Raw genomic sequence first — 27,757 nt, forward strand, 5'->3', positions numbered from 1 at the left:
TTACTAGAGCTGCCATAACCAATATCATGGACCAAATGGATTAAACAACAAGAATTTATTGTATCACAGTACTGGAGGCTAGAAGTTTGAGATCAACATGTTAGCAGGCTTGGTTTCTTCTGAGGTCTGTCTGTCTCCTTGGCCTGTAAATGTCCATCTTCCCTGTGTCTTCACATGGTCATCCCTCTGTGTGTGTCTGTGTCCATCTGTGTTCTGATTGCCTTTTCCTATTAGGACATCAGTCATATTGGATTAGGGCCCACCTTTGTGACCTCTTTCATATTAATTACCTCTTTAAGGATTCTATTCCCAAATAGAGTCACATTCTGAGATACCTGGGGTTAGGAGATACCTGGGGTTAGGACTTCAACATATGAATTTTGGGAATACACAATTTAGCAAATAACATCCTTCCTTCCTTCCTTTCTACTTCTCTCTCTCTCTCTCTTTCTCCGTCTCTTTCTTTCTTTTCTATGAAAAAGATAAGTTGAGCCCTGTACTTTCAGTAGGAATAAAGAGCAATGAATCCATGGTCCTTGTCCTCAAGCAGAGTCTAGTCTCTTAAAGGGGACAGGCATGTAACCAAATAAGACCAAGCTCCCTTCAGAAGGAATCATCAGGCTCCTTTGGGGCTCTGTCAGAACTCTGTATACCAGGCTTCAGCTAAAGAACTCCCCACGTTGTTCTAGAATGCCTTGTCTAGCTTCCCATTTCAGGAAGAAATAGTGAACTTCTTAAGGACAGGGCCACTTCAGTCATCTCTGAATTTACAGAGCCCAGAATTGTGCCTAATACATAATAAATGATCAACAAGTACTGGTTGAATTGAACCTAAATAAAGTGATGTTTTATTTTTATTCTTGAAGGATTTCTTGCTATGGATGAACTTTTTCAAGACTTAAAAAAGGGACAAGCTTCCTGGTTAAAGTCATGTCAAAGGTGGGCAATTACATCATATTTTGCTTTCAAACTGATAAAAATATGGATTCATATCTAAAAGAAGCAATGTTTCTACAATATGGGAGGGACGACCTCAGAGTTTTCTTCTATTTAGAAATCTCGGCCGGGCGCGGTGGCTCACGCCTGTAATCCTACCACTCTGGGAGGCTGAGGCAGGTGGATCACTCAAGGTCAGGAGTTCAAGACCAGCCTGAGCAAGAGCGAGACCCCGTCTCTACTAAAAAAAATAGAAAGAAATTATCTGGCCTACTAAAAAATATATATAGAAAAAAATTAGCCGGGCATGGTGGCGCATGTCTATAGTCCCAGCTACTCAGGAGGCTGAGGCAGGAGGATCGCTCGAGCCCAGGAGTCTGAGGTTGCTGTGAGCTAGGCTGACGCCACGGCACTCTAGCCCATGCAACAGAGCGAAACTCTGTTTCAAAAAAAAAAAAAAAAAGAAAGAAAGAAATCTCTCAGGTCTTTTCCACTGCAATGAGTTATGTATGTAAAAATGATAAGTGCAATGACAATATTAGTTACCTTTTGACATGAACCAAAAATAAAAATAAGCCTTATGCTCTGTGAAAATGACCAAGAAGTTAATCAGAATCTTACAACAACTTGAAAACATTTTGAGGAAATAAAAAAGTACAAAATTAGAAATGTCTGACTTAATTATTAAATAACTAAGCTTTAACAACTAATTTATAGCTTGAACAGTCGGGTCTAGTTTAAAGTTACTGGTGACAGTGTTTGTAACCGGCGGTTGCGTGGGATCGAGGGCACACTGTGATTGCCCGACACAGAGTCGCACTCTGTTTTTATGCAGAGACTGATGGTGATTTCCCCTCAGTCTCATCTCCGTCATCTGCCCAGGAGGCAGCTTCTGTGGGAGAATCCCGTGTGGCCATCTGGGGCTACTTGCACCCCGTCGCGGCCCAGGTGGCGGAGCTGCAGCTGGCCCCACTGCACCGGCAGCCGGGCCTGGCGGATGGGCAGAAACTCGAGAGCCGGGCAGGCCATGCTCTGAAGCTCCTGCTTGGTCACCGCCTTTTCAGCAGTGTCCTGCCCTTCCTTTTCCATCTTTTCGGGGTCTTTGTAGAAGTAGAGACCAGATGTGACTTCCCACAGGGATGGGGGTACTGACAGCCAATACATACCACCCCTGGGAAGGGAAAGGCTGGGGGTGGCCGTGCTGTTGGCAGGTGCAGCGCAGCCACTGCTGGAGGAGTGACGCTTGACCCGCTGGAACTAGAACTGTGATGTGACAAGATGTCATCAAAGTAGAACAACGACAACAACAATAATACCAGCAGGCACTTACATAGCAGTTGCTATAAGCCAGGCAGTGTTCCGCCACTTTTATATATGTGAACACACTGTACGTTATTTTTTGTTTAATATCACAAACACGTAATATGCAAAAGACTATTAACTCCTATGCATTTCTAGTGAGATGCCGTTTCCCATTAAGTCTCTTAACAGATGACCAAAAAAGATAAAAAACAAAAAAAAGCAAGCCTTACGTTACGAGAGGCTATCAGGGACCACCCAGCAAACCTTTTTAAAAAGCTACTTATGCCATGTAATTGAGCTCATAGAATTTCCTTTTAAGTATCGAATATATTATGCGACCAAAATCCAAAGTGATTCTTATGAACAAACAGCACACAGCTAAACTGGAAAATTATTCTGGGACCTCACACTGTTACAAAGTTTTCCCTTCCACAGAAGCAGAATCTTCTTCCCCAGAACATCCTTCTTTATTCCTTATGAGATCTCTTAGTGCAGCTCAAAGCATGCTTGGTCCTCTGAGAAATGTCTGAGTAAACACAGCAGTCATTTGTCTTGGGTAGTGGCTTTCTTCCTTGCTAAACCTAATCAGTTCTTTTAGCTCTTCTTTATGTGAGATGTGGATAATGCATACGTGCATATAAAAGATACATTTACAAAAATGTGTGCACCGTGTGGTTTAGCAGGGGATGCTCTCTGCATGGCTACGCGAGTACGTGATGCGTTGATAAATCATGCACACGAGTCCTTGTGGGGCGGGCCCTGGTCAGTGCAACGGGAACACACTGCGTAGCTGACCAGTGCAACACAAGCAGCCTGAACAGTGCAAGCCTGAACCGCGTGGCTCCGCTTCTACACAGATTCTTCTCGATAAAACTTACCCTGACTGCACCTGCCTCTCCTGCCTCTTCTTCCACCTCCACCTCTTCCACAGTGAATATATTTTCTCTTCCTTATCATTTTCTTAGTAACATTTTTTTTTTAGAAATGAGTTATTGCTCTGTTGCCCAGGCTGGAGTGCAGTGGCACCGTCGTAGCTCACTGTAACCTCCGAACCCTGCGCTCAAGCGATCCTCCCGCCTCAGTCTCCTGAGTAGCTGGGACCACAGGTGCACAACACTGCACCAGGCTCTGACTTTCTTAATAATATTTTCTTTTCTCTAGCTTACTTTACTGTAAGAACACAGTACATAATGCATATAGCATACAAAATATGTGCTAATTGACTGTTTATGTCATTGGTTAGGCTTCCAGGCAACAGTAGGCTATTAGTAGTTAAATTCTGGGAGAGTCAAAAGTTATACGTGGACTTTCAACTGCATGGGGTCAGTACCCCCAACCCCCATGTTGTTCATGGGTCCACTGTACTGACACTGCCGGCCTCTCTTTTCCTTGGTGCGCAGTCAGCATGCATGTCAATTGCAGTTTTAGTTTCTTTCTTTCTTTCTTTCTTTCTTTTCTTTTCTTTTTTTTTTTTTTTTTGGAGACAGAGTCTCACTCTATCACCCTGGGTAAACTGCAGTGGCATCATCACAGCTCACTGCAACCTCAAAATCCTGGGCTCAACGATCCTCCTCTCTGAGCCTCCCAAGTAGCTGGGGACTACAGGCATGTGCCACCATGCCTGGATAATTTTTTCTATTTTGGGTAAAGATGGGGTCTCGAACTCCTGACCTCAAGTGATCCTCCCATCTGGGTCTCCCAGAGTGCTAGGATTACAGGCATGAGCTACTACTCCTGGCCTGTAGTTTTACTTTCTCCTAAGCGTATTTCGTTGCTTCAGTGTTTTTGTCTTTGGATCAAATTTATTTATTGTTTTGGTCAGAATTTATGGACAATCTGCAAAGCAGTAGCCATAGGAGGGATTGCCATGCTCGCATTAGTCAGGGTCCCAGGGAAAGAGATGATGCACTCAAAGGGGTCACCGAAAATACTTAAGTTGACAGACTATCTAGAAAAGCCAGGACAGGATTAAGGAGACCAACAACCTGTAGCAAAACCCCGGAGATAAGCGACAAGCAGAGGCCCTTATCACCTCTAAGCCTGTTGGGGACCAGGAGACGGGGACACTTACCAGAACTCAGGGCTCTGGCTGTGGAGAGGGGCTGCCAACAGAACCAGAGGCTCCGGAGGGGGAGCGAATGTCTCTGAGAGAGTGCACAGGCAGGAAAGCTCAGCCTCTCTCCACCCTGCTACGGACCAAGCCCAGCGAAAAGCAGAGATCTCAGAAGATGACAGGGGAAGAGGCTGGTCTTCTGGGCCACATAACAGGGTTGGTGGGCTCTGGAGGGACAAAGGAAAAATCCAGCCCTACACAAAAGGCAGGAAGAGAACGACAGGTTCCCAGAAAGCAGGGACTATGCACACGGCACCTTTCCATGACCACGTCCAGTGTCTCGTGCAGGGCTTGACACACACGTGCTCAACCAGGGTCTTAATGAACCCATGAATAGATTAGAAGTCAGATGCTCCTGAAATACAAGACGTTGCAACTAATAGGAGAGTACTCATGAATTCTGGCTTTTTTAGACAACCAACATGCCACATATTACTATTATTTAAAACGTCCTCTTCTAAAACAATATCTTTCTTTTATTAATCAACAAATATTAAAGGAGAATCTGATAAGTCTGGCTTTTCGGATCGTCCCTAACCTGTGCATGGAGGAATTGTCTTCAGAAGGGAGTTTCTGATGTCCTTAAGCACCTAAAATTTTTATAAGTAAATAAAAGCGCAAAGCTGTCCTGAAGAGAGAACCAAGGCTGCAAGGCGCAGCAGCAGGAGGCGGACTACGGTTCAAACCCTCACTCCACAGCCGGTGTTTCCAGGGGTGGGTCACCCGCTCTCCGAGTGCCTCAGTTTCTTCACCCATTCAATAGAGTATCGACTGGCTTAAAAAATATACAAAATAAAATAAAAATAGGAGTAATAACAGTACTACCTCTTAGACACTCCTTTCTAGCAACTGTCCTACCTTCATCAAATGCCATCATATTGCACAGTGCATGTTCCGATCAGTCAATAACTTCTATTGCTTCCGACAACTCAAAATCTCTTCCTTTAATCTGTCATTGTTTGTTCTCTCCAGCTGACCCCATGGCTTGGTTACTGGACTCTGCCTTACTGTCTAGCTCATACATTAATAAATGGGCACCTTAGCTCTGCTCTGCAGCTCTGGAGACCGTGCTTAGAGCAGGGCTGCCAGAGACGATGCAGACTTTCAAAATGTAAGTAAATACAGATGATGTTTAGATAAAATGCAAAGTAAAAAATTTGAATTTCAGACAGACAACCAATATTTTTTTAGTATAAGTATGTCACAAATATTGCACGACAACCCCAGATCGGAAGCCATCTTTCAAATCAACCTTGAGTTCTGAGGCGCTGAGAAGCACTGCTCAGCTCGTCCATTGTCACGTTGTCCCTCTTTCCCTGGGGCCTGAGCACTGTCAGGGGCGACCCTATCTCGCTCTGGGGAGGAGCGTGCGGTGCGGCGGGACGAGCTCAGGGAGTGGACAGCTGCCGGGCAGCCACGTGAGCCCAGGCAGCCCCAGCCAGTCCAGCAACCCAGCTCTTCTGGGAAGGAGGTTTAAACAAATACCCTCCACTGGGAAGAAAGAGATCACGGTGTCTGTGGGTTCTCAGTATTGGATGTGTATGTAAAGCTGTATGAAATCGTGTGAAGAGATTAAAATTTCAATGACCACCCTTTGCACTCTAAGGATCTATCAAAATTCCGCCTTGAGCTTCCTGAGAGAGAAACTTCCTTTCCCGTCTCGTTGATAAACCGACACAGGTTCTGTTTGCTCTGTAAATGTATGAAAAAAGGGCTGGCCTTTCAGTTCCTGGTTTGGTAAGGACTGTTGAGAATCTGGAAGTCCTTGGACAGGCTAATGAAATGGAATTCTGAAGACACTACCCGGAATCTTATCAAATTCAAAGTGAACTATAAATTTTTATCACTTTTTGAAACCCAAGTGCAAGCCCAACTAACCTGGAGGTAGAATTGGGCCTGTCCACCTGGATCGGGAATGGAGGCAGAGGCTGCAACGTGTCCCACGAGTCCGGTGGGGCAGATCCTGGCTGACGTAAGGAAGACTCATTGTTTTCATCTTCATTATCCGTAGAAATACGCCCCAACTGACTGCAGAAAGGTAATCGAACTGATCAGCAAATTCATATTAAATAAGGCATCTGGAGAAGATATTTTTGACACTCAAAGTTGTGTTTAAAGTTTTGGGTTCTAATTCTTGTCATTTTATTTATTACTGTTAACTCTGCAGATAATAATTTTACCAGTTTTATTTCAAAATGTAGTCCATCTTTTTTCTTTTAGAGCAATCGCTCTCACTCCCTCTCCACCATATACTTTTCCTCTGTGCTTACTTTCTGAATGTTAATATGAGTGGACTGTCCAGGTCAACATTCTGGAGGCAGCGGTTATGAACTGTCCTTCTACAGCCAGACGTTGTCCTGACCTGTGTCACATATTCACGTGATTAGTCCAAAAGCCTGTCTCCCCCTTCTCCTCCTACCTGCTCCCCCCACTGTGACCAGGGCAAAATCCCTACATTCTCTAGGTAAGCTGAATGCGTGCCCTCTGTTTTTGTAAGAATATAAGACAAGTTTCTACTCTACGTGGACGATTGTTTCATTGCATACCTTCAAATCCCCTGGCTCTGCTATTTCTAGCCTTTGGTTGAACTTGGAAAAAGTAACTTAACCTCTTATGTTTTCTCACCTTTCAAATGTAGAAAATAAAAATTATCTCTGAAGTTGTCTTGAGGCTTAAAGAAAATCATTTTAAACACTGCTGAGCACGTGCTAGAGGCTATGACAGAGTCATGGTCTTCACTACGGAGCTGTGAGCACGTGGAGCTCTCAGGTCTAAGACTCACTCAGTCAGGGGCGCCCTGTCTCCCTCTGGGGAGGAGCATGCGGGGCGGCGGGACGAGCTCAGGGAGCGGACAGCTGCCGGGCAGCCACGCGAGCCGAGGCCACGCTCGTCCAGGCAGCCCCAGCCAGTCACCGAGCAGGGCAGGGTACTCAGGCCTGGCTACTCCTGCCCACCGTAGGGCTGCCTTGAAGGGCAGCTGGCTCTGGAGCTTCCCCTTGGATTGATAGAGTGTCCCGTATGTGTCACCACCTGCGGTCACCCTATCCAGACTACTGTCTCCCCTTTATCTTCCCCACACGTTACTCCCACCACGAGCCTTCCACTCTCTTTACCCCATCTTGCTGTGTACTTCCTGGAGAACTGACACAGCGAGGACAAGTCCCCCATACACACCACGCTCAAATACAAGTTCACACAGTGATGGCGCCTGGTACACCTGGAAGGGAATAAAGATGGTAGGATTGGGTCGGATTAATAGTTGACCCGTGAACAACACAGGTCTGAACTGCAAGGAACCACTCACATGCAGATTTCCTTCCACCTCTGCCACCGCTGAGACAGCAAGATTCACCCTCCTCTTCCTCCTCCTCAGCCTGCTCAGTGTGAAGCCATGAGGATGCAGACCTTAGGATGATCCACTCCCACTGAATGAATACTAAACATATTTTCCCCTCCTTATGATTTTATTAATAACATTTTCTTTTCTCTAGTTTACTTAATTGTAAGAATACAGTATATAATACATATAACATGCAAAATAGTTAATCACCTATGTTATCAGTAAGGCTTCTAGTTAACAGTAGGCTATCAGTTGTTTTGGGGGCATCAAAAGTTACACATGAATTTCTGACTGTGTGTGGGGAGTGCTGGTGCCCCTACCCCTAGCATTGTTCAAGGGTCAACTGTACTGTTAACAAGCAAAGACCTATATGTATGTGGGGGGAGAGAGAGAGAGAGAGAGAGGGAAGGAGACAGAGAGAAAGAGAGAGAGAGACCCGAGAAGGAAGCAATGTGGAGAAAAGGAGGTACCCCTGCTCCAGAATTCACCCCTTGAGCTCTTTACTGAAGAGCTCAGAGTCTCAGCCGAAGCAGTAGAACTTCACCTGTTGACTGTATCCCATGCCCGGCTAGAACTCTAAAACTGTGTTGAGCTGAACTCCTGATCCCATACCTTAGCCAGCCCTGGGCCTCTGAATTCCCAGTATCTGGCGGGTTTTCAGAAGTCTGGTAACCATAGCAACTATTAGCATGAGAGATTTTCTTATCTAGAACTCCTGCCTGGTTCCTTACTTTGTCTTATTCTCACAGTTGTCCTTTAAGGAAGGATTTTTTTTTTCATTGAGGAAACTATAGCCTAGAGAAGTTGAGTAACCTGTCCCAGTTCTACCGCAATTAAGTAGCAGAGCCATGAGTTTGAGATTTTTCTGTCTGACCTCTGACCACTCTTACACTGTGTCCCTTTAGGGAGACTGTACTAGCAAAGGTATTTACACCCGAACTAAATCTCTGATGCACAAAAGAGCAGGAACAAGGTTTATCCTTTACAGTTAAACCCAAACCAGTCTGAAAGTGAGCAATTTCAATGCAAAACTGTTTTATAGTTTCAATCTTGTTGACAAAGTCACAGGCTGTAGGTGGCCTATCATTCGGTGACTCTGCACCTGCTCCCCCCTTTGTCAGCTCTGCCCATCGTTGGCTGCGTCCTGCGTGCCCCGTCTATGGATCACACGGGCAGAGAGTCTTCTGCTCTTGTAAACTTTTGGAGCCACAGATCTCCCAGCTCCCACATCCCTCTCGAAAGTATCTGCAGATGCAAGTCCAGCCAGAATCATCTCATGATTAACAGGCCAGTGGAGACTGTCTTTGTGTTGCTCATGTAGCCTGTTCAGCAGATTGTGCTAAAGGGTCGCGACCCACCTCCTGTGAGCTGCCCACTCTGCTGCCAGCCCCCAACCGTCACAAAATATTCTGCTTCTTACGGTCCATTTCTCCACGACCACAGGAAGCTCGAACTGAGCTGTGCCGCAGTTGCATAATTAGTTCAGCTCTTGGAAAACTGTGCTTCCTGAATGTTTTGCCAGCTCTATATGGAACTGAAACTGTGTTTTATTCTCAGCACAACCACAGCCTAATAGGTTACAAACCTTTAGGGATTGCAAATGTATGGGAGGGATTGCTCCCTCCGTCCCAGTAACTGCATTCTCCCCTGCTCAGGGCCTCTGTGAAGCAGGGTCCAGTGAAAGCTTAGCCTCGTGAGATGGAGCCTGACAAAATCCACCTGCCTAAAGTTCATCCTGTCTATGCAGAAACTAGCCTTGACTTCAATTTTCTTATACTACTGGAAATAAGGAAATGGGGTCTGATAAAATGTCCTATGTTTGTCAATTGTTTGTACAATATGATTGACACTTACCAGGGATAGACAGGCCATGGGGGACCTTGGTCCTGTGAGCCCTGGGGGCATTGGAGATGGGGAGGAGGGCTGGCAAGAGTTGCTTGTGACAAAGTCACTTCATGGAACATGGAAAGGAAGTCATTTCTCCTCCAGGGATCCTGGCAAAATGTGGAGTGAAGAGGAGAGGCCAGAAAGCTGTGTAAAGGTCTTCCAGGAACAACCTCCAAGACCCAAGTGCAGATGCTGGAGCCTCCCCTTGGCCTGATGGTGTTTCCCGTGGCCACGGCCCACCTGCGCTAGTGCTCAGCGGGGTCCGGCTGTCTAGGGGCTCACCAACCCTGACTCTTCCCGGCTCCCCAAGACCTTGCACCAGACTGCAAGCCCGGGACATAGCCTTTTTGCTATAAAAGAAGGATCTTAATTTCCAAAGAAAGCACTTGAGGAACAGAAGAGCAGGTTTCTCCCCTATATAAGCAGAATAACTTTAAAACGGCACAAAAAGGAAGAATTTGAGAGAAATCATGGCAGACAGTCAGCAGGTTTTGCCTCTGGAATAAATACAAATGCCCTCATCTGTTTACCCGAGTACCTGGGACCGGCCGGTGGTGGGTGGGGCTGACTGGCTGGCTACATCCTTCCGGAGGGTCTTCCCATACAGGAGAGTCTGGAAGACTAAAAACTGCATTGCCTGGAGTCCCCTGCAGCTAGCACTCTCTAAGTTCCTGGGATTTTAGAGGCAGTCGAAGCAGAAGCAGCTTTAAGATTGTGTGTTCCAGTGTTAATTCTCCCACTTTGAGAGGTTGAGAGGCAGTTTGGGAGGTGGCAGGAAACTCCTGATTTGGGGATTAAAGTTCTGGCTCCAATGGCTGCCTAAGAATGAGTCCGTTCTGTGAAGTGCTGAGAGTCATTCCTGAAACCCTGGGCTGATGCTCACCCCTCCAAACCTCCTAACGATTGTGTGAGCGTGTAATTCCCTGTATTCAATCCCTTTCTGAGTAACAGACATAAAGGTGGCTTCTGTTCCCTACTGATACAAATCCTTAGTCAGAGACCCATCTGGTCCAAGCTTCATCTTTCCTTACTTATTCTATTCTTACTTCTCAAATTGTTTTTGAGGTTCTCTTCTTATCCAGCTTCACATTTTATTTACCCCTGGAAAAAGCATACATTTGAGAGTTCAGTAGATCTTGTTTTAGAATCTCACTCTCCCACTGATAATCCGCGTCACCGTGGGTAAAGTTTTTAGTCTCCAGCCTCTGTTTTCTGGTCTCTAAAACATGCCCAGGGGCACCTTTCCTGTCAGTCGGGGTGCAGCTCAGGAGAGAAGTCCTGGAGGCCCCTAGCAGGACAGAGGGTAGCACTAAACCGGTCCTTCCCACAGTGAGCTCCACGGTCATCAGTTATCATTTCCAGTGTTGGAGACGGTCACTCCCCCACCAGGGATACACAGCCCAAGCCCCTCTTCAGTAGTTGGGGTGAAAGAGAAGCTCGGTGTAGGGTCTTTCCTGTCCCCGTGTCCATGGGCTGGATGGCACACATCTCAGCACCCGCGTGATGTCCCCAGAGCTTCATGGTGACACAGCCTCTGCTCAGTGCCCTGCAAAGATGTGGACTCCTCACCCCTGGGGATCTGCTCTCTCAGGCCTCGTCTGAGTCTTGCTGGAGTCCACGTGTACGTTGTCCAGTTCGTTTCTTTTTCTTTTTCTCTCCTTATATGTCTCTCTCTCCTTCGCTCCCTCTTTCTCCATTTCTGCGTTTTCCCACTCCCCACGTCTGCTCATCGTTCTCTTTCTCCTACGGGGTGTCCGGCCCCCGCTCTGTTGCAGTGTCTGTCCCACTTCCTGTCATTCCTTCTTCCCAAGTTTGAATTGTCCGCTAACTCCGTGTGTTTCTGCCTCTCTCTTCCGTGTCTCTGTCCCCCTGCGCTTTCCCTGTCCTGGTCCCTCTTCCCCTGCTCTGCCGTACCCTGAACTCGGCCTCCCTCAGCCTGCTGAGCTCCTTGCCTGCTCTGGGTCCCCCTCTGCTCCTGTCACTCCTTAACCCCCCCTCTCAGTCTGCAGCATCTCCCCGCGCGGACGACTTCTGCTTCTGGCGGCCGCACCCTCCCCGTCCCCGCCCTTCCTCTCTGCTCAGCTCCCTCTTCTCCCTTTGCTTTTCTCCTGCTTCTGGCGCCGGGTCTCCCCTTCACTCCATTGTTTCTCCAAGTGCACAGGCTCTGTCCCCTGCTGTGTGTCGCATTCTTCTCCCTCACAGGCGTTCTAGTTATCCCTCCATTACTCTCTGTTTCTGTCCCCCACCCAGCCCAGCGCACATTCACGGGTGAGGATAAAAAAGATATTCATTGCCTGGAAGAGTAGCTCAAGCACGCAAACACGCCTCAGCGAGCACAGCCGGTGGGATGTGATTTGTGCAGAAGAAACACAGAGGGTCGCCAGACAGGCGCAGGTCACTTCCGCCAGCACGAGAGCCGAGGGCCTGCCGCCGTGGCGAGTGCCCTGGGGACAGCCAGGGGGCGCAGGGTTGGCCCGAGGGGTCACAGGAGGGGGAAGCAGAGAGAGGGGTGGGGTCTGCAGAATTCCAGGGTCAGGGAGGAGCCACACAAAACACTTGAACCCACCGACCTACCCACATGGTTGTGTGGGGTGAGGGGGAGGAAGGGCGTCACCGAAGGGCGTTAAGCAGGAAAGTGACAACACAGCGGATGTCTACCTGGACCTACTGCAGACAAGCAGGGGTGGGGCGTCGGGGGTGGCCCTGACTCATCTCAGAATGATTTTAACCCGGGATAAACGTGGATCTTAAGCAGAGCAAACAGGACTCAGAAAAACCCCACGTGACACCAGGGCCGAAGGGGTTTTAACACACGGGGCGGCTGCTGACCCCTGGTTGTGACTGACCGGGGGCCTGGGTGACCCGGAGATCACACAGCTGACGGCTCAGCTCCGCCCTTGCTCTGCCAGGTGCCTGCCGCTCACCTCAGCCATGAACCTCTCCAGAGCAGGGGCGATAGGAAATCTGCAATCTTTGTCCCCAAGCTTCCCGTGGTATCTGGAATATAGTAAGGCCACAACATGAAATAAAGCCATCTCCCCCAGCTCCTTTCCCTGTGGACAGACAGCCACTCGGAGCTTGTGGCCCCTGGGGACTCCGAGCCACACGCGCCTACAGGCTCACCGCTCCCTCTGCGTCTTGTCTCCAGGACTGTGGCCCGACAGGGCTTTTCCACATGCAGCTTCTCCATGTCCGGATCCTGCCCCGCAACACCCCCGGCATCTCCTCTCCACACCGTCGTCAGCGGGCGCTTTGAAGCAAAAAGCGCTTGAAATCATCAACTGACTTCCATCTTAGGAAATAACCAAAAATGTGGACAGAAATGACTACAGAACAGTGTTAGATCCAATATTCAATGTCAAATTTTGTGCTTTATGGTTCTGAGATATAAACCCCCAGCTCGAGAAAATTTCTAGTGTTAGAGCCAGATTCCCTCGGCCCCGGGAACAGAATGACAGAGTCACTGAGGCTGTAAAAGGCAAAGGAGTTTATTGACTAGTTCGAACTAGGGTCCAAGCCCCGAGCACCAACGCAGTGGTCTCTTTCTATGGGCAGGGACCCCGCGCAGCGGGAGTACAGGTCTTTTATATATATATATTTTTTTTTTTTAGCTCTCTATCGCAACCAAGCGTTTAAGCAAGCAAGCCTTGTATACAAAAGCGGACTTTGGCTGTTAGCTATAAGTTAGGCAAGCAGGCCTTGTATACAAAAGCGGACTTTGGCTATTAGCTATAAATTAAGCAAGCAGGCCTTGTATACAAAAGCGGACTTTGGCTGTTAGCTATAAGTTAGGCAAGCAGGCCTTGTATACAAAAGCGGACTTTGGCTATTAGCTATAAATTAAGCAAGCCATCACAGAATTAACTAAAATGTTGTTTCAGTCCTGTTCTACATTTTCCCCCCTTTTCTTTGTTTATACGAGCACTCCTGCTCGTATTTGGTTTATGGGCCTCTTATGTCTTTTATTTCTAAGCTCTGGTACTGCTGTCGCAAAACCATTAATTGTACAGTGTTAACCCGTTCTTTTACAAAGGCAACCAGCCTATTTAGGATACATGGCCCGAGAGTGAGAATGAGCAGGATTACAATTAGGGGTCCTAGTATAGTGGAAAGCAAAGTAGTTAGCCAAGGGGAGCTATTGAACCATGACTCAAACCATCCTTCTCTTTGTTCACGCTCACGCTTTCGCTTTGCTAGTCCCTCTCTGACTTTAGCCATAGTATCTCTAACTATTCCAGTGTGGTCAGCGTAAAAGCAGCACTCTTCTCCAAGGGCCGCACATAGCCCTCCTTGTTGGAGGAATATAAGGTCCAGTCCCCTCCGGTTTTGCAGCACCACCTCAGACAGTGAGCTTAGGGATTTTTCTGGTTCGTGAGCACGGCCGGACAAAAGACATTTCGATGAGAAGAGATTGGACCTGCCATTTCCACTCTTTATCATTGGTGGTCACACATCTCCAGGATGCACAGTAGAGGGACTCAATTCCCCCGCATGTGCGTCTCATTTTTCTTGTTCTAAATCCACAAGCATCTTTGTTCCAGGCACTTCTATCACTGGGCCACACGAGTCAGTCTGGTCTTCAGGGGATTTTTTGGATCTGCTGAGGCCCTCCACTGATCTTGCTGCTGCTCTTGTTCATCCTTGCTGGCAGGTCTCACGTGAGAGTGGTGTATCCAGGTTGCCACACCATCAACCTTTAGGGCAGTGGGGGTGATAAGAATAATCTGAAAAGGTCCCTTCCACCTGGGCTCTAGGGTTTTGTTATTATGCCTTTTCACCCATATCCAGTCTCCCGGCTGGTAAAGGTGCCCAGTATCCTCTCTCTTCCCCTCTTGGGTTGTCTGGTAAAAAGCTTGGAGCGCAGGCCAAATCTGGCCCTGGACTCGCTGTAGAGCCTGCACAGCCTGTAGCACCTCTTTTGGGGCTTTAGGCGCAGCCCCAAAAGTTATTTTTGGCACTACTGGTGGAGGAGCACCATACACAATCTCAAAGGGGGTTAGGCCTAAATGATAGGGGGTGTTCCGTGCTTGGAACAGGGCGAAGGGAAGGAGGGTCACCCAGTCTCCGCCAGTCTCTAGGACCAATTTAGTCAAAGTCTCCTTCAGGGTTCTGTTCATTCTTTTTACCTGCCCTGAGCTCTGGGGATTATATGCACAATGTAATTTTCAATCTGTCCCCAGTGCCCGGGCTAGTCTCTGACTAACTTGACTTGTGAAGGCTGGTCTATTGTCAGACCCTATGCTCTCTGGCAGCCCATACCTGGGAACTATTTCCTCTAATATTTTTTTTTGCCACTATTAAAGCAGTTTTTCCTTTAGTAGGAAAGGCTTTTACCCACCCTGAGAAGGTATCTACCATGACCAGTAAGTATTTGTACCCATATTTCCCTGGTCTTATCTCTGTAAAATCTATTTCCCAAAACAACCCAGGTTGCCTCCCCCGTTCCCTGGTACCTGTATGGGTCCCTCTGACCTTCCCCGGCTGCATAACCTGGCAGACACGGCAGTTTTTGACAATGTCCTCTGCCGTCTTCTCTTGTGATTTGAATCTGAGTCGTGCCGTGGCCAGCAGCTGTAACATCTTCTTTTTGCCAAGATGCGTTGTCTGGTGCAAGTGCCCTAGTAGGTGATTCCCTAAGGCCTCAGGGACTATCAGGCGATGTTCTCCGTCTTGGAACCAGCCGTCCTTGTTCGGCGTCGCCTGCAGCTTTTCTGTGGCCCACCTTATGTCCGTGCTGGAATAGTCCGGTTGGGGGGGCATCTTTCCCATCCCAGGGGGCGGCAAGCTTAGATGCAGAACATCGGTTAGTACCAGCCCTTCCGCAGCCCTTTTTGCCTCAATGTCCGCGGCCCGGTTGCCCTTGGTCTCAAGGGAGTCCCCCCTCTGGTGCCCCGGGGTATGGACTACAGCCACTGCCTTGGGTAGCAGGATGGCTTCCAGTAATTGGAGTATCTCCGATTTGTGCTTAATTTCCTTGCCTTCAGCTGTAATGAAGCCCCTTTCCCTATAGAGAGCTCCATGTATATGCACTGTCCCGAAGGCATAGCGGCTGTCAGTATACACCGTCAGCCTCTTCCCCTGGGCCCGACGAAGGGCTTCTGTCAATGCAACCAGTTCAGCCTTCTGGGCCGAGGTCCCCTGTGGAAGGCGTGTGGCCCAGATAAGCCTGCCTTGCTCATCTACTATGGCCGCCCCTGCATACCTGTGTCCGTCCCGGACGAAGCTGCTCCCATCCGTGAACCAGATCAGGTCGCTGTTTGTGAGGGGGCGGTCTTGCAGGTCACTCCGGGCCATCTGGGTCTCGGCCAGGATCTCAAGGCAGCTGTGTTCAGGCATTGTTGGCACCGGATCTGGCAGAAGCGTGGCTGGGTTCAGGATGGCAGGAGTCCGGAATCCGATGCAAGGGGCGTCTAACAGAAGCCCCTGGTAGTGAGTCAGCCTCGCGTTTGTGATCCATCGTCCTGGCGGCTGCTTCAAGATCCCCTCTATGGCGTGAGGGGTGGTGATGTGCAGATGCTGGCCCAGGGTGAGCTTGTCGGCATCTTTGACCAGCAAAGCAGTAGCTGCAATGATTCGCAGGCACGCAGGCCACCCTGCTGCCACCGGGTCTAGCTTTTTGGACAGGTACGCTACTGGCCGTTTCTAAGGTCCTAATGTCTGTGTAAGCACTCCCTTGGCTATTCCTTTTCTCTCATCTATAAACAGGTGGAACTCCTTTGTGAGGTCAGGGAGCGCCAAGGCCGGGGCCTTTAACATAGCTTTTTTTAGGGCCCGGAAGGCGTCTTTCATTTGCATAGTCCATTCCCATTTCTGGCCCATTTTATAGCCTTCATATAAGGGCCGAGCTTTTTCTGCAAAACCTGGGATCCAGAGACGGCAGTACCCTACTGACCCCAGGAATTCTCGCACTTCTTGACATGAAGTTGGGGTGGGAATCCCTAACACAGTCTGTTTCATTGCCTCAGTCAGCCATCGCTGACCTCCTTTTATTTTATATCCTAGATAAGTGACTTCTTCTTTGCAGATCTGGGCCTTTTTAGCACTGGCCCTATATCCCCGTTCACTTAGCACCCTAAGCAGGTCCTTAGTGCCTTTCAAGCAGGTCTGTGGGGTTGGGGCAGCTAGTAGCAGATCATCTACATACTGCAGCAAAGTCACTTTTGGGTGGTTGGCACGGTATTCACCCAAATCATCATGAAGGGCCTCATTGAACAAGGTGGGTAAGTTCTTAAACCCTTGAGGCAGCCTTGTCCAGGTCAGTTGCCCCTGAATTCCCCTTTCCTCATCTTGCCATTCAAAGGCAAATATTTCCTGGCTGTGCGGGGCTACTGCCAAACTGAAGAAAGCATCCTTTAAATCCAGGACAGTGTACCAGGTTTGTGTCGGGGGAAGGGTGCTTAGCAGGGTATAAGGGTTGGGAACCGTAGGGTGGATGTCTAGGACCCGCGCGTTGACCTCCCTGAGGTCCTGCACAGGCCGATAATCTTTCCCACCCGGTTTCCTCACTGGCAACAACGGAGTGTTCCAAGCTGACTGGCACTTTCGGAGGATTCCAGCATCTAGAAGCCTTCGAATGTGGGGCATTATGCCCATCTTGGCCTCCTGGGGCATAGGATATTGCCTGACCCGGGCTGGTTCAGCTCCTGGTTTCAGTTCAATATAGAGAGGCGGCCGATGCTTTGCCCATCCTGCTCCCCCTGTCTCAGCCCAGGCTTCAGGAAACTCATGAAGCCAGTAGCTCATTTCCCCTTCCTGATTGATCTTCATGGGCTGATACAGTCGGTACTCGTCTGCCTGAGCCAAGGTCAAGATTTGAGTAACCCGGGGGCTACTGATAAGATTGCCTTTATTATCAGTTATTATTATTCCTTCTTCTTCAAAGTAGATACGGGCCTTTAATTTTGTGAGTATGTCCCTTCCTAATAATGGGGTGGGGCATTCTGGAATGACCATAAAAGCATGACTCACTTGCCCCGAGCTCAAATCTAACTTTCGTTGAGTGGTCCATTGGTAGGGCTTAATTCCAGTCGCCCCCTATACCCAGCTAGTCTTATTGGATAGTTTTCCAGTAGTTTTGGTAATCACCGAGTATTCTGCCCCTGTGTCCACCAGGAAGCTAACTGGGTTCCCCTCCACTTGCAAAGTTACCCTGGGCTCGGGGAGGGGCACCGAACCCCGTCTTCCCTATTCACTATCTTCTCCTTGCCCTGCTAGTAAGACTCTCTTAGGCGATGCTCTGCTCCCTGGGCCCCCCTTTTTCTTGGGACATTCTCTAGCCCAATGTCCATGCTCCTTGCAGTGGGAGCACTGATCCTTGCCTAGTCTTTCCCTCCGGGGTCGTTCTTTGCCATCTGCCCCTGACTGTCCCCTTCCCATGGCTGCAAGTAGGATCTTAGCCATCTCCTTATTTGCCTTACGTGCCTCACCGGCCTGGAACTTCCTATCTTCCTGTCTCATTCTTTCTAACTTTTCTTCCGGTGTCTCCCTATAGTTATAGACTTTTTCCGCAACTTCCAGCAGGTCTTTCAAAGTTTTCTCACTCAGCCTTTCTATTTTTTTGCACTTTACGCCTAATGTCCGGGGCTGCCTGGTTAACAAAAGCCATCATTACTGCAGCCTTGCTCTCTTCTGCAGTGGGATCTATGGGAGTGTACTGTCTGAAAGCCTCCATAATCCTTTCTAGATAAGCCGCTGGACTCTCCTCGGGCCCCTGCCGAACATCCCCTACCTTAGCCAAATTGGTCGGCTTCCGTGCCGCCGCCCGGAGACCGGCCATCAGAGTCTGGCGGTAGACCCGGAGACGCTCCCTACCTTCAGCCTCATTGTAGTCCCAGGGCGGCCGTTCAAGGGGAAAGGTCTGGTCGATGACCCGAGGGTTGACAGTAGGCCTGCCGTCCTCTCCAGGAACTAACTTTCGAGCCTCCCCCTGGATTCACTCCCTCTCCTCCGTGGTAAAGAGAACCTTAAGTAACTGTTGGCAGTCATCCCATGTGGGCTGATGAGTGAAAAGGACAGAATCTAAAAGGTTAATTAGATCTCTCGGATTATCAGAGAAATTTGCATTTTGAGATTTCCAATTATAAAGATCACTGGTGGAGAAGGGGCAGTACTGATGTGCCTGCTCCCCATCCACTCCCGGGGGTCCCACGGCCCTCAAGGGAAGCGCCCTCATTGGTTCAAGATCTGGAGTTTGTCCAGTCCGTTGTCTAGTGCCATACGCCGGCCCCCCCGTCGGAGGCCCCGTCTTCCCCTGGGCTGCGGGAGCCGCAGGAGCTGCCTGGGCCCCCTGGGCCACCCTGGGATCATAAGGTGGGGGTGTATGCCACTCTAGGTCTATTAAATCTGGATATAGATTAGAGTCTGGCAGCACAGGTGACCCTGTGGGCTGAGGATCCTGCACCCCACTCTTCTTTATCTCTTTGGTAACTAGGGCTTGTGTCCTCTTCCTTGATGCTGGCAGGAGGGCCCTTAGCCAAGGTGGCGGATCCTGGACCAAGTCTTGCCAGACTATAATATAGGGGGTTTGGTCCAGATGACCGTGATGACCAAAGACTATCCCTTTTATTTTTTTAATAAGCTCAGCATCAAATGTTCCTTCCTGTGGCCATCCTACCCCGAAGGCTGGCCACTCTGCCTCACACAAAGTGATAAATTTATTTTTCTTTATATCCAAGGAAAGACTGTGTGCCCTTTCCTTAACAATTTTGAAATGATCAATGAGGATAGATAGAGGCGTTGTCTGAGTCTGACCCATGCTCACAAGGGTATCAGGGGAGGGAGTTCTTTCAGGTGTCCGCCTGGCTGCGTCCCTCGCGGGAACTTAGGCGCATCTTGGCTAAGGTGTACCCGTATAAAGCCCGGGCCCGGTCACTCCTTTTTAGGGGAGTGAATCACCGTTATGCCGTACGACGTCGCCACAGAAACGCAGGTTAGGACCCACTCAGATTCCGTAGCCGTGGCCGTGGAACCTCATACAGTCACACTTCATTCACTCAGTCAGACAGACAGACTTTACCTCTTAGAAGGGAGGGTCGATCCGGAGCCACGCTAGGACTCCCACTACGACCCAGTAGAAGAATGTAAATGCACACTTCTGTGGAGTACTCCAAGACTGGGGTGCTACAGTGTATAGACCGACACCAAACACCAGGGCTAGTGAACAGAGGAGGAAGAGCTGCACCCAGAACACTGCACCTTCCAAGACCAGGCGCGTCATAGAAGCGAAAAACACAGACGAGATGACAAAGTAACGACAACGGGGGAACAAACAAAGACAGAATGACAAACAGCGGCCCCGGACTTATCCCCGCTCGGGGGTGCCTCCCGCAACACACAACTTAGCCGGCTACCGTTTGGATTCCTCGTCAAACGGATCCACCTGGTTTCGCCTTTCCAAACACCGTTTCCATCAAGTGGCCCCGGACTTATCTCCCCTCTCAGGAGTGCCTCCCACTGACTGCCGAGTGGCCCCGGACTTATCTCCCCTCTCGGGAGTGCCTCCCACTGACTGCCGAGTGGCCCCGGACTCATCTCCCCTCTCGGGAGTGCCTCCCACTGACTGCCGAGTGGCCCCGGACTTACCTCCCCTCTCGGGAGTGCCTCCCACTGACTGCCGAGTGGCCCCGGACTCATCTCCCCTCTCGGGAGTGCCTCCCACTGACTGGAAACCAAAAAAAAAGCAAAACCAACCGTGGGGGTGACGGACGTCTCCTGTCACTCCCGACCAGCGACCCACCAGCGCGTCCGCCTAAGTCTTCTGCCGGTCTCTTTCCAGGGCCCAATCACCTACACCGTACGGATTTCAAGAGTTCCAACTCCTCCTCGGATCCGGATTCTGTTCCGGGGGATTTGGGATCCCGGACGAGCCCCCAAAATGTTAGAGCCAGATTCCCTCGGCCCCGGGAACAGAATGACAGAGTCACTGAGGCTGTAAAAGGCAAAGGAGTTTATTGACTAGTTCGAACTAGGGTCCAAGCCCCGAGCACCAACGCAGTGGTCTCTTTCTATGGGCAGGGACCCCGCGCAGCGGGAGTACAGGTCTTTTATATATATATATTTTTTTTTTTTAGCTCTCTATCGCAACCAAGCGTTTAAGCAAGCAAGCCTTGTATACAAAAGCGGACTTTGGCTATTAGCTATAAATTAAGCAAGCAAGCCTTGTATACAAAAGCGGACTTTGGCTATTAGCTATAAATTAAGCAAGCAAGCCTTGTATACAAAAGCGGACTTTGGCTATTAGCTATAAATTAAGCAAGCAAGCCTTGTATACAAAAGCGGACTTTGGCTATTAGCTATAAATTAAGCAAGCAGGCCTTGTATACAAAAGCGGACTTTGGCTGTTAGCTATAAGTTAGGCAAGCAGGCCTTGTATACAAAAGCGGACTTTGGCTGTTAGCTATAAGTTAGGCAAGCAGGCCTTGTATACAAAAGCGGACTTTGGCTATTAGCTATAAATTAAGCAAGCCATCACAGAATTAACTAAAATGTTGTTTCAGTCCTGTTCTACACTAGTACCTAGCTAACTTGTGTGAATATTGTTGGGTGTAGGGACAGAAAAGGAAAGATTACATAAGAGTTAACATGCTTTGGCAGCAAGTAACAGAAAGTTTGTCTCAAAAGGGCTTAAGCGATAAAGGACTTTGTTGGCTCACGGAAGTGGAGATGCAGAAGTTTGGGCTTTGCGATTCTCGCACTCTGTCCTCCTCCTTTGGAGACCTTTATTCTTACAGATGCAGGGAGCTGCCAACTGAGACAATAGTCACGACAAGTGGGAGAGAAAGTCTCTTATCTAACTGTGAAATTAAACTCCCCTCTTCATTCTGATTGGAATCATTTAGTATATGCACTTGTCCCTGAACTAGGAACTGTCACCAGGGAAATGCCACACACTGATTGGCTTAAACCTGGGTTCCTAAAATAATTCCTAGCAGAAGAATGGAATTATCTGACTGGCTTAGGCTGGATCTGGAGTCAATTCCCAAAACCACATTGTTCCTGCTCTAAAGAGCAATGAGGAGACAGATGTTCACACACAAAGAGAACTGCGGAGACGCATCTAGTCCCTCACTTGGATCAAAGTAGTGTGAAAGATTAAAAAATATTCACAAGACAAAAAGTTGAAACTGACATTTCAGTAGAAGTGAGAAATCCAAGCCAGAAATCCTAAGGAGGTCCCTGAACTTCCCATAGGATGTAGGAAGAGAAGTTTGGAGTTGGTTTTATCAAAGTCACAAAGAGCAGGACAGAACGACCCAGCTTTATCTGGGTAACACACATAGAATAAGTAACAATGCCTAACAATAAGTAGGCGAGGGGGGGGACAGTGAGGAGGAGGTATAATTGCACAAAAGCAAATGCTGGGGTGAAAATGCTGAAATATAATAGTCTCTGCCATTGGATAAGGGAACTGTGATTATTTTTCTCCTTTCTAGTTTTCCCAATATTCTTTAATGAGAATATATTAATTTTACGATTAGAAAGTATAAAAATAAATGGCTGTTAATGGTGGTTTCCAGATGTAACTTACTCTGAGACGTGCCATTCCCATGACCCATTCTTTACTCGCCATACACAAAAGCCAAATGCACAGTAATAAATTTTCTGATACTTGTTATGCACTGAATTGTTAAGCTCTTGGGAGGCCTGGCAAGATAAAAGTCCCTAGTCAACAAGTACTCAAGGGCTGACACATCACGTGTTGAAACTGTGGCATATTTGTGGTTGAAGGCTATGCTTATGTTAAAAAGTTAATTGTTACTGAGTCAATAAGAGATAACTCTGGCTCCAGCAGAGAAACTGATTAAACTGGGAAGCGTCAGCAGAGCTCCCGCTGCAAGGAGAAGCACATTCTTGTCTCTAGGCGACTTTCCAGGAGCAGCAGGGTGAGTCCCTGGGAGGCAAGAATTCTGTGCAGTGACCATCACATGCACACACAGTGGCATAATAAAATCTTTTCTTGATACAGATAAAAACCAACAAACTCTCGTGGCACAAACTCACTTTAATCAGCTTCATTATTTTCTCTGTTTTGTACTATTTGATCATCTTCATTTCCCTTCTCTCCTTTCTTTTTTAATTTCTTTTCCACATTAACAGGGTTTGGATTAGCAAGGATTTCACTCACTGAACTGCCCGTGTGTCAGGAAGTGAGAGGTTTTGTATCCTCCTGGAAACCCTTTATTTGCAATGGACTTGGCCTGCCACGCTCTTAGGCACCAGAGCTGCCTCTTCTTTCCTCGTCTCTGCGCGGACGCTGCTGACGGGCCGCTGGCCAGGAGGACATGGGCTCGCCCAGGTCGGGCCTCCAGACTCACGCCCAGCCCAGTGGTCTCAAGACATAACTTTCTCTACTTGGAGTTTGGTGAGAACTATGAATTTCTTAACCTCGTATTGAATTTGGTTAAAATAAAAAATCCTAAGCCGGTAAAGGTCAACCAACAGTGAAGAGAATTTTGATTATCTTAAAATTATAGAGAAGAGACAGTAGAGATTTCTTGGTTTCAGATCCTGGTGAGGATGAAAAAATTCAAAGCCAGAGAAATTAAACTCATCCTCTAAATGTACACAGTGCGTCCTGGCAAAGGCAGGGTGAGGATTCAGGGTTCCTGGGACCCTGGTGATGCCGGGCGGTCCTCTCAGCTCTGTTCCATGCAGCCCCTCCTGGTGGCATTGCCAACACACGCTGCCCTAGAGCAACCACCCTTGCTGAAACCCCAGATGTGGGCATATCACAAATTGTATGCAAGAGAAAAGGAAATGTCTCAAAAGTATGGACAGACAGTGCATGTCAGAAGAACAATGGAAGTCAAAATCAGAGAGTGTCTTATGGGATCCTGGGGCACAACTGCCCAGGAAAATGCCTTTGGGGAGGGAGAGGGACAGAGTGGGGAAAGAAATCACATTCTGGGAACCCATTCTGGTGCTTTGGGAAGTGGCTCAGAGGAGCTGCAGTTCTGCTGGAACACCGCTACGGAGGGCCACGCTGATAATCGTAATAAATTTAACACAAGGTTTTAAAAATGGCCTCCTGTACCCTGTGCTCTACATTGTTCCAATTGTCCAAATGCAGCCTGAATTCTGTTAATTTTGCTAGAAAAAGGAGCAGGTGGAAACAACATAAGTCTGCCATCAAAGGGACATCCAGCCTCTAGCTCAGCCGGCTGCCTCTGTGCATGAGCAGGCACCATTTCCCTCAGTGTAAGCGCCCTCCCTCCCCAGCGCAGCAAGACCCAGCGGAGAGTCTAGGCAACATCTTGTCTCACCCTGTGCATAGTCAGACACTGGCAAAAATAGTATAGGTTACTGCCACAACTGTACGTTTTACCACCAGCATCCCTGGCTGCTAAACCGGTTGTGTTCTCCACCTACACAATAGTGTACGTGCTCCACCTCTCTTTACCCAAAATAGACACGAGCAATGGACTGTGTCAGCCCTAACAGCCCCCACCTCCCGGTCTCACATTAATCTAGTCGGCAGGCCCCAAGCAAACCACCTCCCCGTGCTCATGCACCTGTGCAACGCCTTCCCCCACCCGCAAACATTGTCTCTGGGCTTGCTTTGCCCCACGGACATTACCAAGTGGGATGCAAACAGAGGCTTGGGAAGCCCTCGCACACCGGAGCTGTCTCTCTTGGCACACTCCCCGGTGAGGTCTGGCTAGTCTCCACGCTGCAAGGAAAGTCAGCCTAGACTGCTGAAGATGGGGGTGCACAGGCACGGAGCCCCAGACAGGAAGATCTAAAGGTGGAAGCCTACAAAGGGTCCCCCAGAGTCAGACTCCCCGCTGCACATCCCTCAACCACACACGTACACATGGGGCAAAAGAACTGCCTGGCAGAGCCTGGTCTACCCACAGGAGCACAAGAAGGAATAAATAGCTGCTGCTCGAAGCCACTACACGTTGGGGTGGCTTGTTATTCAGAAATAGGCAACTGAACCAGCACTAACCCCCTACTGGGGGTTGTAAGGGGCTCTTCTGTATCCTCTCCGTACAGGAGCAGAAAGGGAGAGGGGAAATTAAGGCTGAAAAAATATCCTCAAGGAGTAATGGTTCTGCCACCTCCTCAGGCAAAGTCCCTTAGCAAATTAGTCTCTTTGTTTCTCTCTCCACTATATAAGGATAATAGCAACCGATCCTATACATGCCCAGCATGTGTCGTGTGGGGTTAGAAGGGATGATGCATTCATTCATTCATTTATATCACAGCTTGGTTGAAAGAAGATTTAGGCAAGTTAGGGCAATAGATGAAATGTTTTTCATGCCCCATAAGCAAAGGTGGTTCATAAATTTCAGATAGTACAGTGTTTACCAAAATATTTTCTCCACCTATCAACTCGCTCTTTTCCCTAGTCTTCTCTACCAACATTTTCATAAGGAACATTTGTATTGTTTTACCTAAATAATTATTAGCCTAATTAATGATTGATCACCTTCAACTTTTTCCACTTTGAAATAGAAACACTTGGCTTTCAGCAGGACCTGATCAGTTTTGGGGGTGAAGGTCAGGCGCTTTAGACAAGGGGCAAGGGAAAAGAAAGGGGGCTGAATTGGAGATATGGGCCAATTAACCATGTGGCCAGGCCGCAGTGGACTGTCTAACTTTGGGTAGGCACTTGGGCACACGGGCCCCACCATAAAAATTATTCAGGGTTGTCACAAAAGTAAGAACTACTCACATAATGACCCTGCTCTCATTCCCACCCCTTAGACTGAAATAAAGTGACAAAGAAGGTAGGTTTTTTATTTGTTCAAAGTTATGGGGTACATGAGAAATTTTGTGTCATGTACATAACATGTAATAGTCCAGTCAGGGTATTCAGGGTGTGTGTCATCCAAGGACAGTACACTTTTGTTGAGTACAGTCATCCTAATCTGCCATCAAACACTGAATTTATGCCTTCTATCTTACTGTACGTTAGTACCCTTTAACTCACTTCTCTTCATCCTTCCCCATCCCCCTCCAATGCTTGGAGTCTGTTATCTATTTTTCTACTCACTACCTCCAGGTATTCAAAATTTTTATCTCCCGCCTATAAGTGAGAACACATAATATTTGTCTTTTTGTGCCTGGCTTATTTCACTTAACATAATGACTTCCAGTTCCATCCATGTTGCTGCAAATGACATGATTTCCTTCTCTTTGTGACTGAGTAGTATTGTGTTGTGTACACACACACCACATTTTCTCCATCCACTCATTCACTGATGGACACTGAGGTTGGTTCCATGTCCTCGCTGCTGTGAACAGCGCTGCAATAAGCGTGCGCAAGCAGGCGTCCCTATGACACATTGATTCCTTTTCCTGTGGGGAGGTACCCAGTAGTGACATTGCTGGATCAAATGATAATTCCATTTTTAGTTTTTTGAGAAATCTCCGTTGTGCTTTCCATAGTGGCTGTACTACTTTACATTCCCTCCACCAGTGTATATGGGTTTCCTTTACAAGGAGGTAAATTGTGTAGATAAATTAAGCGCATTGAAAATCCACTTATCAGTGACTGTGTGTGGGTGTGTCTGGTTTTAGATCATTAATGTGCAATAATAACCCGTGTGCAGGCCTCCTGACTTTGTGCTCTGGCCTGACATTTCATTTCCGAATGACCATTGGGAGCCCAAGAGGATCCAAGAGAGGGAAGCACACAGGAGAGGAGGATCAGAGTGGGAGGAAGAAGTTTGGAGACTCTGGATGACTTTGGGGGGAGGCGGTTCTGTTTGGTTTTTGGGGTTTTTTTTTACCAATAACTTTTGATGAATAAATGAGTCAAGCCAATCTAACTATTGCAGTTGTTATTGCTGTGGTTGATGACATCACAGACATCACAGAGTTCTAAGCTCCTACCGAGCACCTCTCCAGACACGTGAGCAGATGCAAAATGGAGCCCTGGACTGGCCAGCTGGGTTTTGTATAGTCTAAGTCCATGACAAATTGGAGAGCAAATGACAGTCAGCCTTTCTGATCTTCATGGTAAGATGTCAGTTTTTCTATTTGCTCCTGAAGCACGTGACTCTTTTCCACCAGCTACATAACAATTTGGTTCTTGTCTTGAAGCACAAACTATTATCCCGCATCTGTCAGAGAGATTGATGCACGTGATATCTCCAAAAGTTTGTGTACTAAGGGATATACTAGAATGTCCAAGTTCTATTTGTGCTTTAAGTTGGGACTATAAGAATACACATCCTCAGGGGAATACTTTTCATAGTGACAACCAGTGTATGCCGAATGGCTATTACACCTCTAGCTAATTGACAGGAAATGATTTTTTAAAAAAAGCCATATGGAAAATGTTTCTCCATCTTGTGCAAAGGCAGGCATTTTTGGTACCCAAATTCAAGGCAAGAAAACAGAATCCCCCTGCAGAGATTCCAGAAAGCAACACAGCACTGCTGACACTTTGATTTTAGTGCAGTGAGACCCATGTCAGATTTCTCATCTCCAGAATATAAACCAATACATCTGCGGCTGGAGTCAGGCTCAGCAGTGGGATGGTGTGACCTCAAGGGCTCCAGGCTGCATGTCCCTTTCATGGGGGACATTCTTGTGCTTTGGACTCTCCAGAACCACAAGGTAAGGGTGTGGCCAGTGGGGGTCTGGGGAGGTGGGTGGTGCAAAGGGACAGTTCTGTGCATCATGTAGAATGTGCCCTAAGCCTGGGGAGTCCCCGTGGAAGAGTCCCCAGAATCAGGGAAAGGAGGCGGGGTGAGATGCTGCTCTTGTGGGAAGACAGAGGCTGCAGGGGGAAGGACCAGGGTGAGCTGTGAGCAGAGAGTGGGATCCAGGGGTGACCTAGAGAGACGGGCTGCCATGCAGGGGCCAGGGAAGAGAATCACCTGTTGTTCAGCTCACATTCCCCTTCCTCCTCTTCCTCCCCCCTCCTAGGCCCAAACCCTCCCTGCCCATTCCCCTCTGGCTCCCCCTCCATCTCAGGATGCCACACGGGGGTGCTATGGTCAGAAGGCCCAGGTCCCCCCATTTCTTACGTTGAAATCCTAACCTGCAGTGTCATGGTAATATCAATAGAAGATGGGACCTTTAGGGAATGATTCGTTCCTAAGGGCAGAGCCCTCTTGAATGGGATGAGGGCCCACATAGAAGACCCCAGAGAGCTGCCTTCTAGCACGTGGGGACACAAAGAGAAAGGGCCATGGACGAATCAGGAAAGGGGTCCTCGTCAGACA

At 48.3% G+C, this 27,757-nt stretch overlaps 1 protein-coding gene across 9 annotated transcripts in view; it reads left to right on the plus strand.

Moving 5' to 3' along the window:
* The window catches only part of LOC123629799 (neurotrypsin-like), a 32,813-nt gene extending 6,518 nt beyond the window's left edge, over positions 1-26,295 (plus strand). For 2 of the 9 annotated variants that reach the window (XR_006732260.1, XR_006732266.1), the window contains exons 4-5: positions 867-939; positions 4,851-6,588. Coding sequence is in view for 1 of the 9 variants with exons in the window: in XM_045539182.1 (XP_045395138.1) it covers positions 867-885 (19 nt within the window). In the remaining 8 variants the exon portion in view is untranslated. Of the gene's footprint in view, positions 1-866; positions 1,110-4,850; positions 6,589-22,673; positions 23,012-26,134 lie in introns of those variants that run through there. The other 7 variants (XR_006732267.1, XR_006732263.1, XR_006732262.1 and 4 more) reach the window with 7 other exon arrangements.
* Positions 26,296-27,757: the final 1,462 nt, after the last annotated feature.

This window comes from Lemur catta, unplaced genomic scaffold (genome assembly GCF_020740605.2).
Source record: "Lemur catta isolate mLemCat1 unplaced genomic scaffold, mLemCat1.pri scaffold_43_ctg1, whole genome shotgun sequence".
Lineage (NCBI taxonomy): Eukaryota > Metazoa > Chordata > Mammalia > Primates > Lemuridae > Lemur > Lemur catta.